The sequence below is a fragment of the Equus caballus genome, chromosome 2, assembly GCF_041296265.1.
Source record: "Equus caballus isolate H_3958 breed thoroughbred chromosome 2, TB-T2T, whole genome shotgun sequence".
NCBI lineage: Eukaryota > Metazoa > Chordata > Mammalia > Perissodactyla > Equidae > Equus > Equus caballus.
The window spans coordinates 7,844,651-7,859,234 of NC_091685.1; the positions used below are offsets into that span (position 1 = coordinate 7,844,651).

Genomic DNA, 14,584 nt, shown 5'->3' on the forward strand with positions numbered 1-14,584 from the left:
GTTGTCTGCTTTCAAAACTCTCAAAGGCCATGTTGCACTAGGCATGCCACGTCGTTCCATGCCACATACTTTATGCAAAGCTAATGAGGACTCAGGAAGCAGAGTCACAATCACATTTGCAATTTAGAAAGGTCACTTTGGAAGCGACAGGTCCCCATGGACAGGTTGCTTCACCCTCTGAACCAAAGTTCCCCCTCGTGGTGGAGCAGGGAGTAAAAGCCAGCTCTGACTCCAGTCACCTCCCTGAGTGACTTCCTCGTACTGCCCTGTACCTGCCTCACCCTGACTGCCCTTAGGGTAGGAGGGACCCTGAGATCCCCCAGCCCCACCCAGCTCTGCCCATCAGGCACTAAGGTGGCAGCTTCCAGACAGACCAAAGCCGGGAGGTGGAAGAGAAGAGGGGAGTGGGGTGGCTCCAGGCCTGACACACCCTCCCACCGTCCAGCTCCCTTCTCACTTGGGTCTCAAGTGCCCCTCCCCCACTATGCCAAAGCTCCTGGCTTGGTCACCAGCCCTGCTCCATGTTCCGTCCAGGAGCTCAATGCTCCTCCATGCCTCAGTTTCCTCAAGGCACAGTGGAGAGGCCACCATCACCACTCGGGAGCTCAGGAATATATTGGTCACGGCCTGGCAAGGTGGCTTGGAGCAGAAATGCCTTGAAGACGTGGGGCCGCCTGCAGAGAAGTGGGGACCTCCGTCACTGCCAGGGGAGGAGAAGGGTTTGGCAAGGTTGCTTTTGCTGAAAGCATTTCTGCCTTTTCTCAGGCTCCTAGGAGGAGACTAGGTTCCTGTCTTCACTTCTTTATCTGTCAAATGCTGATAAGGGCGGCTGCCTCTCAGGGCTGGTGGGAGGACTGACTGAAGCGGAGCAGTCATCGATTTAGATAACGCGAAGTGATAATCTCGTGGTGCTGATGGGGTCACTGTTAATGCTGTTAGTAAGTCAAGTAGGGCCAGGGTCCCTGGTCCTTCTGAGCCCCCTGCCAGCCAGGACGCCCCACCTCGTCTTCCACTTAGCAGGCCTTGCCGAGCTTCTGTCTTCCCACCCTGCCTTGTGCCTCCTCCTCACTATGATGTCGTGCCTCCAGTGCTTTCCTTGCACTCTTTCCCCTTCTTGGACGTCTTTCTCCATCTTGTCCTCAATTCAGCGCCGTCTTTTCTAGAAAGCTTCCTTGAGTGCCCCACTCCCACTTCTGGACCTCTTCACCCCCAGTCATTCCCATGATCTCAGCCCTGATGGCTCTGGCTGTCACTGCCTCTGCCAGCATCTGTCGCTCCTGCTTCTATAGACCTTGAGCTCCTCAACGGCAGGCCCAGGTCTGGGTCAGGTCTGGGTCACCTCTGCGTCCCTAGAACCCAACCCCAGGCCTGACCCAGAGCGGGAGATTAGTGGGTATTTGTGGGAGGGGAGAGGGAGGAAATCAGCCCCAGGGCCGCCCCGAAGCAGCGCCCAGTCTGGTGAGGTCGCCTCAGACCCCTCACTACAGTTAAGCAGAAGAGGTACTGGGGCTGCCAGGGGAGGGAATAAGGCTCTGCGCTGTCTGTCCATCTGTTTGTCTATCTCTCTGTCCATCTTTCTCTCCAGGTAGACCAAGCGGGCAAAACTTCTTCCTTGGTGGTGGTGGGGTGTGTGCAGAAATGGCAGGCAGGCTCTTGCCTCTGGAATTGTTTGGCATGGACCTAAGCCAGGATAATGGACAACTCCCTGGGGTGGAGCTGGTGGGCACTGGCTCAGGGAGACACGGGTTAGAAGCCATGCTTGGGTATGTGATCTTGGCGAAGTCACCTCTCCTCTGCCTCAGTTTCCTGTCCTGCAGTGGGGGTGATAGCCCCTCCTCTCAGGGCTTTGTGAGGGCTCAAGGAGAGAATGCAGTTACACTCGCCGGGCGGCAGGTGCTCGCTGCCTCTTCATTGATTCATCCAACAGACGTGGGTGCCCTGAGCACCAGTCACTGGGCGAAGCTGGTGGAAAGGCAAACACTGTCCCCACCTCGTGAAGAGAGGGGCAGAGGCTGCTTGCGGTCGGGCCTTTCTGCCATGGGGAGGAACTTGGTCTCTATCCTCAGAGTGATGGGAAGGCAGTGAAGGATTTCAGGTCCTGAAGTGACGTGGTCAGATTTGGGTTAAAAAAGATAAGTTTGGCTATTATGAGAGGGATGGATTAGAGGGAACAACGCTTACAACATTCTCCCTTATAGAAACTACCTGGAGGCTGGATGGCTTACAACAGATATCCTTTAAAACACATTCCTGAGCTCCCACAGAAATAACAAATCCTCTCAAGCCAAGATTAAAGAGGGGGCTGAAATCAGGCTGGAAAACGAGATGAAGCCACAGCAATTGGGAGAGTTTACCAATTCCAGAAACCCCGAACCTCGAGTTTTAACGGCCACTCAAGGGATGAGAAATAAGGTGCTGGGCCTACCCAGTGACAATGAAGGGAGTTGGAACTTAGCCCTCCTACCACCACCACGGGAATCTACAACCTTCAAGCACTGTACCCTTAGTGAATAGGGGCGTCGACCAGGAAAAAATATCTACCCACCCACAGAGGGAAACGACAGTTCTGGTGGGGAAACAAAGGCTCCCTAGAAAATTATAAATATTGCTCTGCCCTCACACAAATTTTGGGTTTGAATGCATACTCCCTTTGTGGTCCCGGAAATACTAAACTAAAAAAGTAACATAAGAGTCTCAGGGTGGTGGTGCCCCAGGGAGCCTGGCTGAAGTAAACGCAGATTCTCTCTGGAGGAATAGATCCTCCTCCTAAGATCCCTTTAGGATCAGTCAAATAGGAGCTCACAGAACGATTACAAAACACAGGAAGAAATGAGTCATTGTGAGCGATAGACACCAGAAGGAAGACATAGCAGAATGAGTTTCTCTGAGAGTCTAAGAGGCTAGAATTATGAGATTTGGAATATAAATAATTGTTTAAACAATGTGTTAAGAAATCAAAGATGGACTTGAAACAATAAGCAGGGAACAAAATACTGCCCCAAATGACCAAGCAGATTTGAAAAACAACCAAGTGGAATTTCTGGAAATGAAAAATATAATTACTGAAATAAAAAACTCAGAAGACATGATAAGTAGTAGATGAGATATACCTAAAGAGAATTAGTGAAATGAAAGATCTAAAGAAATTACTCAGACTCTAACAGAGAAAGCCAAAGAGATGGCAAAGAAGAGAGTTAAGAGACTTAAAGTACAGAGTAACGTGGTCTAACAGGGAGAGAAGGAGTAGGAGGGACGAGAGTGAAGGGCTCTTCCATCAGACCTGGGTACAGATGCTGGTGGACTGCACCGGAGGGCACTGGGCGTGGAAGGGGGTGGATTTAGAGATGTTCAGGAGGTAGAATTGATAGGGCTTAGAGATGGAGTAGGCCGTGGAGGCCAGGGAGAGGGATGTGTCAAGGATGACTATCAGATTTCTGGCTTGAGAAACTGGGTAGAGGAGTATCATTTATTAAGCTGGCAAAGTCTAGGGGGGAACAGATTTGGGAGAACGAACAAGTGTTTCAGTTTGCATGGGAAGATCTGCTGATGGATCACAAAAGAGGAGACATTAGAGATGGGCCTTAAGGTATGTGTAGGAGTTTACCTGGTGGAGAAGGGACTTGAGGAAAAGGAGCTCCTTTCAGTGAGATCATTGAGGCCCTTTTTTGGAACCCACTCTCACTCAAAAGAGACCTCTTGAGAAGAGCCATCCTCAAGACCGTCAGATAGGACTTTTGGAATCTCCTAGTTTCATCTCATTTTTCAAATTTGGAAGCTGAGGCCCAGAAGGGTCAGGGATTTGCTCTCCTAGCCTTAGGCTTTTCATTCATTCATTCAGTCAGTCACTTAACAGCTATGTATCAAAAGCCCACTTTATAGCGATACTAGATACTGGGGATACTACAGTGAACAGGGCAAAGATTCCTGCCCTCAGAAAGCTTCTATTTTGGTGGAGGGAGACAGACAATAAATACAAAAATAGGAAAAAAGAAAAAAACACACGTCAGAGGGTGATAAGAGCTGTAAGAAGCATAACGACTGGGAGGGGGTCAGGAGGTGCCGTTGGGAAGGTGACCCTTGAGCACAAAAGGCCCTGGGCAGCTCTTGTAGGTCTCCTGCCACCATAGCCCATTGTGACAGTGTCTGGGGTTCTAGAGTGCAGGCCTGAGGAGGGCAGGAGAAGGCTAGAGAAGGAGGAAGAAAAGGATTGAAGAGGGACCTAGTGGGCAGGCTGTGCCCCCCAGGGGGGCAGAAAGCCCAATGGGTCAGAAGGGCCACAAAGACTCCCTTTACCCTTGTAGGGGGTAAGATTACTTATCCCTCAGGCTTCCTTGCCCCCCTGTCCTTGGCCCCTCCCCATCCACCAAATCTCAGATGACACCCCCATTCTGTTCTCCTACCTTTAGGAACCTTAGAGGTGGGTGCAAATTGTCCTTGTGTCCCAGTACAGAGTGGGCAGCCTGGAGGAGCTTGTGACAGGCATCCGGGGCCCACCAGGGAGGTTGAATGGGCCCTGGGAGGCTCTGTTCTAGCCAAGATGGGGGTTGAGGGCTCCCAAGTCACACCCAGTGTCTCTCCCTTCAGGACTCCTGTGAGCAGCCTCCATGAGGCCCTGGACCAGTGCATGACTGCCCTGGACCTCTTCCTCACCAACCAGTTCTCAGAAGCACTCAGCTACCTCAAGCCCAGGTGAGGCTTCAGTGCAGGTTGGGGGCGGGGCCTGTGTGTGAGCGCCAGCCGTGAGTCCACGTGTGAGCCTAGGGATGGGGGCTGAGTGAACCAGAGAGCTTGTGTGAGAGGAACTCCATGTAGTGTAACTGAACGCCTTCGGCCTTCTGGGTCACCATGACCCCTGGGAATCTCATAAAAATGGCTCAGGCTCCCCATTCCACACCCTTGAGCAACCAGGCCCTCCCCAAGGTCACCGTGACTGCCTTCCCCTTAGGTTCACGTGGCCTCTTCCACTTTGCTTTCTTGTTGCCACTGAGTCCACTCGAGGTTTCTCCCCCATCAACTCTAACACAGCCCCTTTTCTGTATTCTTCCCCAAAGCACTAAACGCTTGAGTTGCCTTTATTCAATCCTTTTAGGGTGCTAATGATGGTTAACCATTTCTTCTAGTGTTTACTGCCTTCTTGCTTGCTTTCTTTTTTAAACAGATTTTATTATTATTATTTTTTTAAGATCGGCCCTGAGCTGACATCTGTTGCCAATCTTTTCTTTTTCTTCTTCTTCTCCCCAAAGCCCCCCAGTACCTAGTTGTATATTCTAGTTGTGGGTCCTTCTAGTTCTGCTGTGTGGGACGCCACCTCAGCGTGGCCTGATGAGCAGTGCTAGGTCCACGCCCAGGATCTGAACCGGTGAAATCCTGGGCCACCAAAGCGGGGCATGCGAACTTAACCACTTAGCGATGGGGCCGGCCTCTGCCTAATTTCTAAATAATATGCTTATACTGCTTTTTCTTTATCACTTTTTTCAGTTTTTTAGAAACTGAAGTTAAATTGAGATATATAATTCACATACTATAAAATTCTCTTTTTTACCTTTAAACATCATCTATTGGTAGACAACAATTCAGCTTTCTTGTACCCCTGCCCCACCTCCCTTCCCTCACCCTCCTCTTAACATTATATCATATTTGGCTAAGTCAATAATCAACGTTTCCATTATTATAAGTATGTAATTAATGTTCATTGCAAAGACAAGTTGTACATTGTACAATATTTCCTTTCTAGAGTTAATAATTGTCTTTTTTCATTTCCCTAATTTACTATACATCTGTCCTGAATTCTCTATAAGCTCTCCATCCAATCATGGTGTCATGAGTTTTTCCCTAAATGCTCAGACGTGTCAGGTAAGTGCTCAGTCCCTCCTTTTCCTGGAAACCTGCCCCCTGCAGGACAGACCTGTCTACTGGCCACCTCCCAGCGGTCTCCTGGAACTTCCTGTGCTTCTCTCTTGGTTCCTTGATCTGGCTTTTTCTGTCTCATATCCTCCCTCATTTTACCAGAGCTTGTCCTCTAGAAATTCCCTAAGAAAGAGTAGCATGAATATAATTTCCCCTCTCAGAATTTTGAAGGCATTACACCCTTGTTTTCTAGCATCTGCTGTAACCGCGAGGACCTGAATTCTTCTAACTTTGCATGTGATCTTTATTCCCTTTCCAGAAATGTTTAGGATCTTCTCTTTTATTCCAGCAATTCTGAAATTTCACAATGATGTACTGGAATGTAGGTCTTTTTTATTTGTTTGTTTGTTTGTTTTTGAGACTTTATTTCAGTTCTAGGAAATTCTCTCATATGATCCTTCCATGTTCTGTTTTCCTTTCCTGGGCTCTTTTTTTTTTTTTAAAGATTTTATTTTTCCTTTTTCTCCCAAAGTTCCCTGGTACATAGTTGTGTATTTTTAGTTGTGGGTCCTTCTAGTTGTGGCACGTGGGACGCCGCCTCAGCATGGCCTAATGAGCGGTGCCATATCCGTGCCCAGGATTCGAACCAGTGGAACCCTGGGCCGCTGAAGCAGAGCGTGCGAACTTAACCACTCAGCCATGGGGCCAGCCCCTTTCCCGGGCTTTTTTAAAGTTAGATATTGAACTTCTTGGATCAGTCCCCTTTTAAGCTTTTATCTCCCCCATACACTTTTTGCATTTCTTTATCGTTTTTTCCTCTGATTTTGGGGATATTTCTTCAACCTTATCATTAAATCCTTCTATTGACTTTTCTTTTTTTGTGTAATTGTATGATTGATTTCCTAGTATTCCTCATTGTTCTCTGAATGTTCTTTTTTTTCCCAAAAACGTCTTATTCCTGGTTTATGAGTGCATTTTGTTCTTTATGTCTCTATCTGGAGTACGGGAGTCCTTAGGACAGGGCCTGGCATGTTAAGCACTCAAGTATTTATTACTAGTAATATCACAGAGTATTATCTCTTTGAAAAATGTTTTATTCTTTTTCTGCATAATCTTGGTGTTCTCCAGGTTCCCTTTTTCTGTTTAATGGGAGGAATCTTCTTTTCGTGGGGCCTCCTTCAAATGCCTGATGGTCCCTGACTGTCTGGTCATGTTGAAGAGCGAGCTCACTCGTGGCCGACTGGAAAGTCTGGGCCCAGCAGCTTTGTGGTTGATGGGCTTGGCTTTTGGACGATCTGGTTGAGAGCTGGCCCCAGATCAGCTTCTCTGGGGCAGAATCCTCTGCTCCTAAGCCTGGACGGAGAACCCCTGGCTGTCTGAATTCTGGGATTGGGGTAGGGTTGAGGGGCCAGGGGTCTAATGATGTCTGCTGCCTACTTGCCTAATCCCCTCTTTTCAGCTCTAGGTTGGCCTCTGCCACACCTGGTTCCCCCATGCCCCAGGGGAAAGCAGATGCTGAGGCGGGGGACTGCTTTCCCCAAGCCTGGGCTGTTCAGTTTCTCTAGACTTGACTGACCCACCATTCTCCTGTCTGGGGTCAGTGGCCCAGCTTCTGGAGCGATGGGGTTCCAGGGCGTGATGATCATGAGTCTTACAACAGTCCCTCCAGCAGCAGTCCCCACGCCTCATCCCTACCCTCTGAGGGGATCTGGGCTTGAGGTGGGGCAGGGCCGGGTCTGCAGCAAGTGTGGCCACGTCTGAGGCAGGCTGAGCCCCATCCTGCTCCCTCATTGAACATCCTGGTTCCCCTCCCAGTGTCTTTGGAAGGCTACCTGGCTCCGCTTCCCTCCTGGTCATCACCTGTCCCTAAATGGGCTCTACCTGGCCACCTGCCTCGTCCCCCTTACCCCCCTCCCACACCCTTTCCCCTCTAGCCTCCTTCCCTCTCCCCCAGGCCCTTCCTGGTTGAGAGGCTGCCTCACCCTCCCTCACCTCATGGGGGCGCTCTACCAGGAGTCCTGCAGCTCAGACCCCTGAGAAGAAACGCTTGCTCTGAAGGAGGCAGCGCAGAGAGACCGGTCTCCCCCTGAGGCTGCCTTTTATCTCACACTTAAGGCAGTGAAGCTTCTCTTTGTCTTAACCCCTGCCCCTTCCAGAACAAGAGCTTTCCTTTCTTTTTGAGTTTAAGAGCTTTCCCCTCAAGCAGTAGATTTCATTAGCATACTCCCCACCCCACCTTATGACAGCCAAAAAATGTTTCCAGAAATTGCCAAATGTTGGGGGTGGGATGGGCAGTAAAAAAATACCTGCCCTCTCTGTTAAGAACTACTGGTCTAGAGGAAATAATTCTTGCTAAGAAATGGCCTCCCCTCCCGACTCGTAGCCATTGCATCTTCAGAAGTGCTGGGGTCCTCTTTCATTCTTGCTCCTCGCAGTACACACAGTGTCTCATTAATTCTTATCCATAGTTTGCCCCCCTCCAGCTCCAGGGAGTAACCGGGCTTGCCAAGCTCCCCTCCCCCCCACCCTCAATATTTGCTTTCTAGTTGTCACTTCTTTGAGTAGCTTCTAGTTTATTTTACTTCATGCTATGTCTGTCCATGAGTGCTGTCTCTGGAACATGGTAGCTGCTCCATTAGTTTTCCTTGATTAAAAAATGGTCATGGTTAGTAAGCCGCAGAGCTGGGATTCAAATCCAGGCCCACCCAGCTCTGCCATCCGCGCTCTGCCTCCTCGGCGTCTTGGATCTCAGGCAGGCAGAGGAGTTTACCTGGGATGGGAGGCCTCCCCAGGCATGAAGGAGGTAGAACAGTGTGTCGAGGCGGTGGGGGAGGGGGTGGGGTGGATGCAAAGGCCCCTGCTGAGAGTGAGGGGCCAGGCTGGTGTGTGTGGGGGACGACAGGGACTGGGGAGAAGTTTCTGAGCAGCATGACGGGCCTGGCCGAGGTTGGTCGCCCCTGCTCAGTGTGTGCCTGTCTGTGCGGCTGGCGGCTTCCTCCAGCCTTGCTCAGTGGCAGCGCAGAGAAAGTGGACAGTGGCTGGCTCCTGGGCCCAGGGCTCCTAATCTGGGGCAGCAGGAGGTTGGAAGCTCAGCAGTGAATATTTTGACAAGAGCGTGGCTGGTATGAGGAAGTTAAGTTGGGAGGTCAGGAAAGGAGGCCAGGCTGGAGAGGGGGATGGGGCAGAGGGAGTGATAAGGGAGAGAGTGGGAGGGTGGGTGGGAGGGGGAGTGGGATCATCTGACTCCAGAAGCAGAGCCATTCCGTGGGACGATGAGGGGGTCATGTTGGGATCCGTGGTGGGCACCTGTCGCGGGTTCATTCAGCGCCACCTCCTGAGTGTCCTTGTGTGCCTGGCGGTGTGAGGGTGCTGGGGCTGCAGCACTGAGCAAGATGTGGCTGTTCTCGGTTCCTTGGAAACTGCAAAACAAGCAATAAGGGTGGTGCGGAGAGTTATACAGGAACCCCAGCTCCTGGGAAGGGGTGGGTCAGGAAGGCTTTAGGACCAGCCACGTAATTTCCCGGGTGCATTGCATGAAAACATGAGGTCTTTTGTTAAAAAATTAGTAAGGATTTCAAGACTCCAACAGCAGAGCATTAAACCAAGCATGGGGCCTTTTTAGACATGGGGCCCTGTGTAACTGCAGAGATCACACAACCGTGAAGCCAGCTCTGGAAGGCTTCCCGGAGGAAGTGACCTTTAAGCTGAGATAGGCTGGATGAGAAGGAGTCAGCCAGATGGAGAGGGCATTTCTAGGCAGAGGAGCAGCCTATGCAAAGGCCTGGCAGGGAATGAGGGTCTAGTATATTTCAGGAAGAGAGACACACAGCCTAGCTGGAATGGGGAGAGCTGAGGCAGGTCCCAGAAGGGAGAGGGCAGGGTCAAGGAAGGTGGACTGGGGATATGGGTCCCCTGCAAGGTACTTGGGCTGGAGAGGAGGGCAGTGAGGTGGGGTCTGAGAGGACCGGGAAGTGGGGTGGGCGGTTCCATGCGGATGAAGGAAAGCCTTCCAGCCTAGAGCAGCCTCACCCAGAGAGGTCCTCGGGAACTGAGGCCTTTGGCTGGGACTGGGAGTGGGGGTCCCCAGGAAGGAGAAGGGGGAGTTGGGTCAGAGTCAGGAGGCCCAGATGGTGGGGTCAAGGATGGCTGACAAGTAGCCACTGAGGGCCTGAGCCTTGGCTGCTGGCAGAGGAGGGAAGGGCCGGAGCCCACTGGACTCGGCTGACCTCCAGGTGGCCAAGGAGTCCTTGGTGCCGATACCCTGCTCTTCTACTTCCCTCTCCATCTGGACCGCTGGTCTGGGCCCAGGAAGTGGGCATCAGGTCCCAGAGCTCCGTCTAGCTCAGAGGTGAAGGGAGCTGCCAGGGGTCTGGATGCTATATGTGCAAACAAGAACTTTGTGGAGTGCAAACTAAACTTGGGGTGTTTGAAGTCTGGGGGTTTGTCGTACCTGTGTGCCCAGAATCCCAGTCCACATCATAGTTGGGGGGCTTCCAGGGGGTGGGGCAGGGAGAGGCCAAGATTCCCAGCTGCAGGTGCCATGTCAGGGCCTTTGCCCTCAAACTAGAAATTCCGCTTTGCCTGCCAGCAGCCTAGGCGGGGCTGTCCCTCTTTCTGGGCCCAGCATGCACTGGGCTCAGCAGGTGGGGCTGGGTAGCTCAGGCAGAGTCCCGGCCTTGGGTCTGGGCTGGGAAGGGAGGAAAGAGGCAGGGGCCTGAGAGCTGGAGAGGCCTGTGGGGAGGGGATTACCTGCGGGGTGGGTCCTGTGCCGCCTGGGAAACCCCTCCTCAAGGAGAAAGTTTTTATCCAGAGCAGTAACCCTTGACCCCGGCAGGACGTGGAGGGACTCACATTTATTGAGCATTGGTGATGTAGCCCTGGCTGGGCATCCTACTTAAGCCCCCCACAGTCCTGGGAGAGAAGCGTTATTGTATCCATTTTACAGAGGAGAAACTTGAGACTCAGCGAGGGGACAGGACTCACAGGATCACACAGCTGGTAACTGGCCACGCCTGTGTCTGAGGGACTCTGAGTTCCATGGCCTCCTTTCCACAAGCCACTGCCCTCAGATTAAACAGTTCTAGCAAAGACCTGGGAGGTGTCCTGATAGCTACCAGGGCTGGGAGGGGTGGGCCAGCCTTTGGTTTCCTTCAAAAACCTTTGCCTCCCAAGGATAGTATCACCCAGAAGTAAAAAAGCACCTTAATTTACAGGTGTTTTATGAATGAGAAAGGCAGGCACATGGGTAGTGTCATGTGGTTTTACAATAGAACCATCTATAAACCTTGCTTAGGAACTCTGTCTCCCCTGAAGCTCCCAGCATCAGCCTGGTGCTGAGGAGTTTTTTAAATAATTAACGAGGGAGCGTCGGGAAGGGGGTGGAAAATGCTCCAGCACCTACTGTGTGCCAGCCATTGGGAATCCCAGCCAGTCCTACACAGACAAGGGTAGCTTTACTGTCCCCATTTTGCAGAAGCATAAATCAAGGCCCAGACTCGTGGCTTCCCCAAGTACAGAGAGGGACGGGGGTTGTTCCCATCTCTCCTTGCCTGCTGCACTCTCCGTGTGTTAGATGAAATGCCCCTCCCCTACACACCCAGTTGATGGGTCTGGGGCTGTGGAGGGCAGGGAGGTAGGAGGGGAGGGCTCCCTGAGGCCATCTGACCCAGCCCTGTCCCACTGGCGCTGAGGACAGAGATGAGTCCCACACAAGCTCTGTCCTTGAGGTGCTGACGGTCTGGAGAGAGAGCTGAGCCTCTGCTAGTATAAATACAGCGTGATTTGTGCCTCAGTCGTAGACACGTGCTCTCTGAGAGGGAGCCCTGGATTCCCAGTGGCTTTTGAGGCATTTGAAGGCTTTGACAGATGAGTCAGTGGATGTGGGGTAGGGAAGGGCATTTCAAGCTGAGGGAACAGCATAGGCAAAGGCCCGGAGGAGGGAAAGTGTGGGATTTTCTTGAGGAGAGCGTGTGTGTTTCCGTGTGGTTAGAGGTACAGTCTTGAATGTGACCAGATCATGGGGCAGAAGTGGAAGTGCCAAGAGGGCTGGACTGCAGAGGTGGGCAGGGCTTATCGTGTGGAGCCTCGCGGCCGAGCCTCATCTCATAAGCCACTGGAGGGCTTAACCAGAGCAACGTGATCAGATGATGGCATGAGAGAGGCAGGAGGTGGCGAGGCCAGTGAGGTCCAGGGACCAAGGATGGGGCAGGCCCAGGGGGAGGCTAGAGGATAGATGAGCTCCCACAGACGGGACTTAGGCTCAGCCTGTGGGAGGTGGGGCAGAAGGCGAGAGGCAGGCCCTGGGCACAGGGGAGTCCGGCCTCAGACCCACACATTGCTGCTCCCTGTTTGAGTCCTCACAGCAGTCTTGCTGCTTCTGTCTCTCTGGAACAGATGAGACACTGAGGCTCAGATTTGGAAAGTCACTTAGGGCCTCTCAGCAGGAAGGGGAGGAACTGGGATGCGAGCAGCAGTGGAAGGGTCAGACCTTGGGTGAGTCCCTTCCCCTCTCTACACCTCTGTCCCCCCGTGCAGGATGGGGGAGGGCATGGTAGGTGACCAGCACAGGCTCAGCTGCCTCTGGAGTCCTAGGAGTTGGCGCTCTCATGTCCCTTCTCTCTGGCAGAACCAAGGAGAGCATGTACCACTCGCTGACGTATGCCACCATCCTGGAAATGCAGGCCATGATGACCTTTGACCCTCAGGACATCCTGCTTGCTGGCAACATGATGAAGGAGGCGCAGTCGCTGTGTCAGAGGTCGGGGCTGTGGGGCGGGCAGTGATGAGGAGTTGTGAGACCCATCCTTCTGTCACCTACGCCTATCCCAGTGCCTGAAATGCCACTATTAGTGCTGCTCCTTTTGGCTAAGAGGACGTGGCCCCAAGTGCCAAGAACTGTTCCTGTCAGGACTGCCTCAGGAGCCTTGTTGTCTGAGCCAGTCAGTGAGCAGCTCCCAGGGGCCAGGCCTGATTGGGAGGAGACGAATTCTGGCTCTGTCACGTAATAACTCTGACCTTGGGCAAGTCCCTCTCTGGACTCAACTTTCCTCATCTGTAAAGTGGGTGTGATGATAGGGTTGTTGTGGGGACTGAATGAAGACACCAGTCACAGGGCCTGGTACATAACCGGTGTTGGGTGCACGTTAACTGCTTGAATGAGCAAACGAATAGACCCTCAATGTTCCTGCACAGGTGGAGTTGTCATTCACTGGGCACACTCTCATGCCTGCCTGAGGCCGGGCCCTGTGCTGGGCTCTGGCCACCCGGGGAGTCATCAGACCCCGGCCCCTCCGATGGGGAGATGGGCACAGACAGTGACACCCCAGCCTCATGCAGGGAAGGTCCCAGGTCATAGGGGTCGAGCTGGAGGAATGGGAAAGCTTCCTGGAGGAGGCGATGCTGGAGCTGGGTCCTGAAGGGTGACTAGGAACTGGCCAGAAGAGAGGGAGGAAGGAAGGAAGGGGCCTCTAAGTGAGGCAACGGTAGGGGCAGAGGTGTGACAAAGCCTGGATTTGGGGGAGGCAGTTGAGTGGGTGTGAGTCCTTTGGGAGGGGCAGGAGACGCAGTCCGAGCCCGCCTGGGCCCCTGGCTCCCCCTCACTGAGTGACTTGAGGCCCCCTTTTCTTTTTCAGGCACCGGAGGAAGTCCTCTGTAACAGACTCCTTCAGCAACCTGGTGCACCGCCCCACTCTGGACCAGTTCACGGAAGGTGTGGCATTCAGGATGTCCTCTCCACCCCAGCGACCCCAGGCAGCCTGGGTCCAGGCCCAGGGAGGGGCAGGAAGGGGCGGTTATCTTCCCAGTCATTGCCAAGCGGGCTGGGCCCTGGCCTAGATGCTGGGACATGGGTGGGTCAGACCTGTGGCCTTTTGAGGAGTGTCGCTCGGGTGAGAGGGGAGCAGGCAAGACTCACTGTCCTGATCACGTTACCTCTCCAGGACCTGGAAGTTGGGGAAAGAAAATGCTGTCACATGTCCTGTGCACTTTGCTCCTCAGGCTGGGGAGGGCTTAGAATTGTGTGTGGGCTTAGGTCCACTGGCTTGATTATCATGGTGGTCTCGTGGTGTGCCCAGAGGGGAATGTGGCTTTAGAGGCTGACACCCTGGGATGAGAGCTGAAGGCAGCAGGAGAGCAGGTCTGCGCTGCCAGAGCCTGGCTGGCATCTTTGTGCCGTGGCCACATGTGGCAGTCCGGGAGGTAACGGCAGCCAACCATGAGCCATGGGGGGCTCTTCACTGCAGGGGTGGGTGGCCTTCCCCACCTCCAGAGCCCTTGAGGGTTCCCGCATGAAAGCAGGCATATGATGGTGCCACTCCCTCCATCAAACCTTGCATGGCTCCCTGCTGCCCATAGGACCAAACCTACAATCCTCCATCAGTGTTCAAGGCCCTTTGCAAACAGACCTCTGCCTCCCCTCATCTCTCCCTGCCCCCTAAATCTCTCTCCACCATGTCACCCCCGTTTCAACCTTCCCTGACTCAGCTGTCCCCAGCATCTGTGTTGTTTGGCTCTCCTGGGTCTTTGTCTAGAAAACTCTTTCTGCCTCATCCTTCCAGTCCTTTCTCAACTCACAGCCCAAACTCAAATGCGCTTTGTTCTAGAAGTCTTCCGATTCCCCAGGCTGTGTTGGTTTTCCTTTCCTGAGTCCCACACCGTGGCTTTGATCAGGATCTTCTTTTTCATCCATTCAACCCAGCACCTTCTCCTTGCCCAGCACTGTGGGGTGTTGGTATACAGC

The 14,584-nt window shown here is 52.8% G+C and overlaps 1 protein-coding gene across 11 annotated transcripts in view; it reads left to right on the forward strand.

The window, feature by feature from the left end:
- Nucleotides 1–14,584, forward strand: part of TTC39A (tetratricopeptide repeat domain 39A) — a 52,227-nt gene that overhangs the window by 15,621 nt on the left and 22,022 nt on the right. For 9 of the 11 annotated variants that reach the window (XR_011436354.1, XM_023630091.2, XM_023630114.2 and 6 more), the window contains exons 2-4: nucleotides 4,585–4,689; nucleotides 12,473–12,604; nucleotides 13,479–13,555. Coding sequence is in view for 10 of the 11 variants with exons in the window: in XM_023630091.2 (XP_023485859.2) it covers nucleotides 4,585–4,689; nucleotides 12,473–12,604; nucleotides 13,479–13,555 (314 nt within the window). In the remaining variant the exon portion in view is untranslated. Of the gene's footprint in view, nucleotides 1–2,198; nucleotides 2,413–4,155; nucleotides 4,305–4,584; nucleotides 4,690–12,472; nucleotides 12,605–13,478; nucleotides 13,556–14,584 lie in introns of those variants that run through there. The other 2 variants (XM_070260005.1, XM_023630106.2) reach the window with 2 other exon arrangements.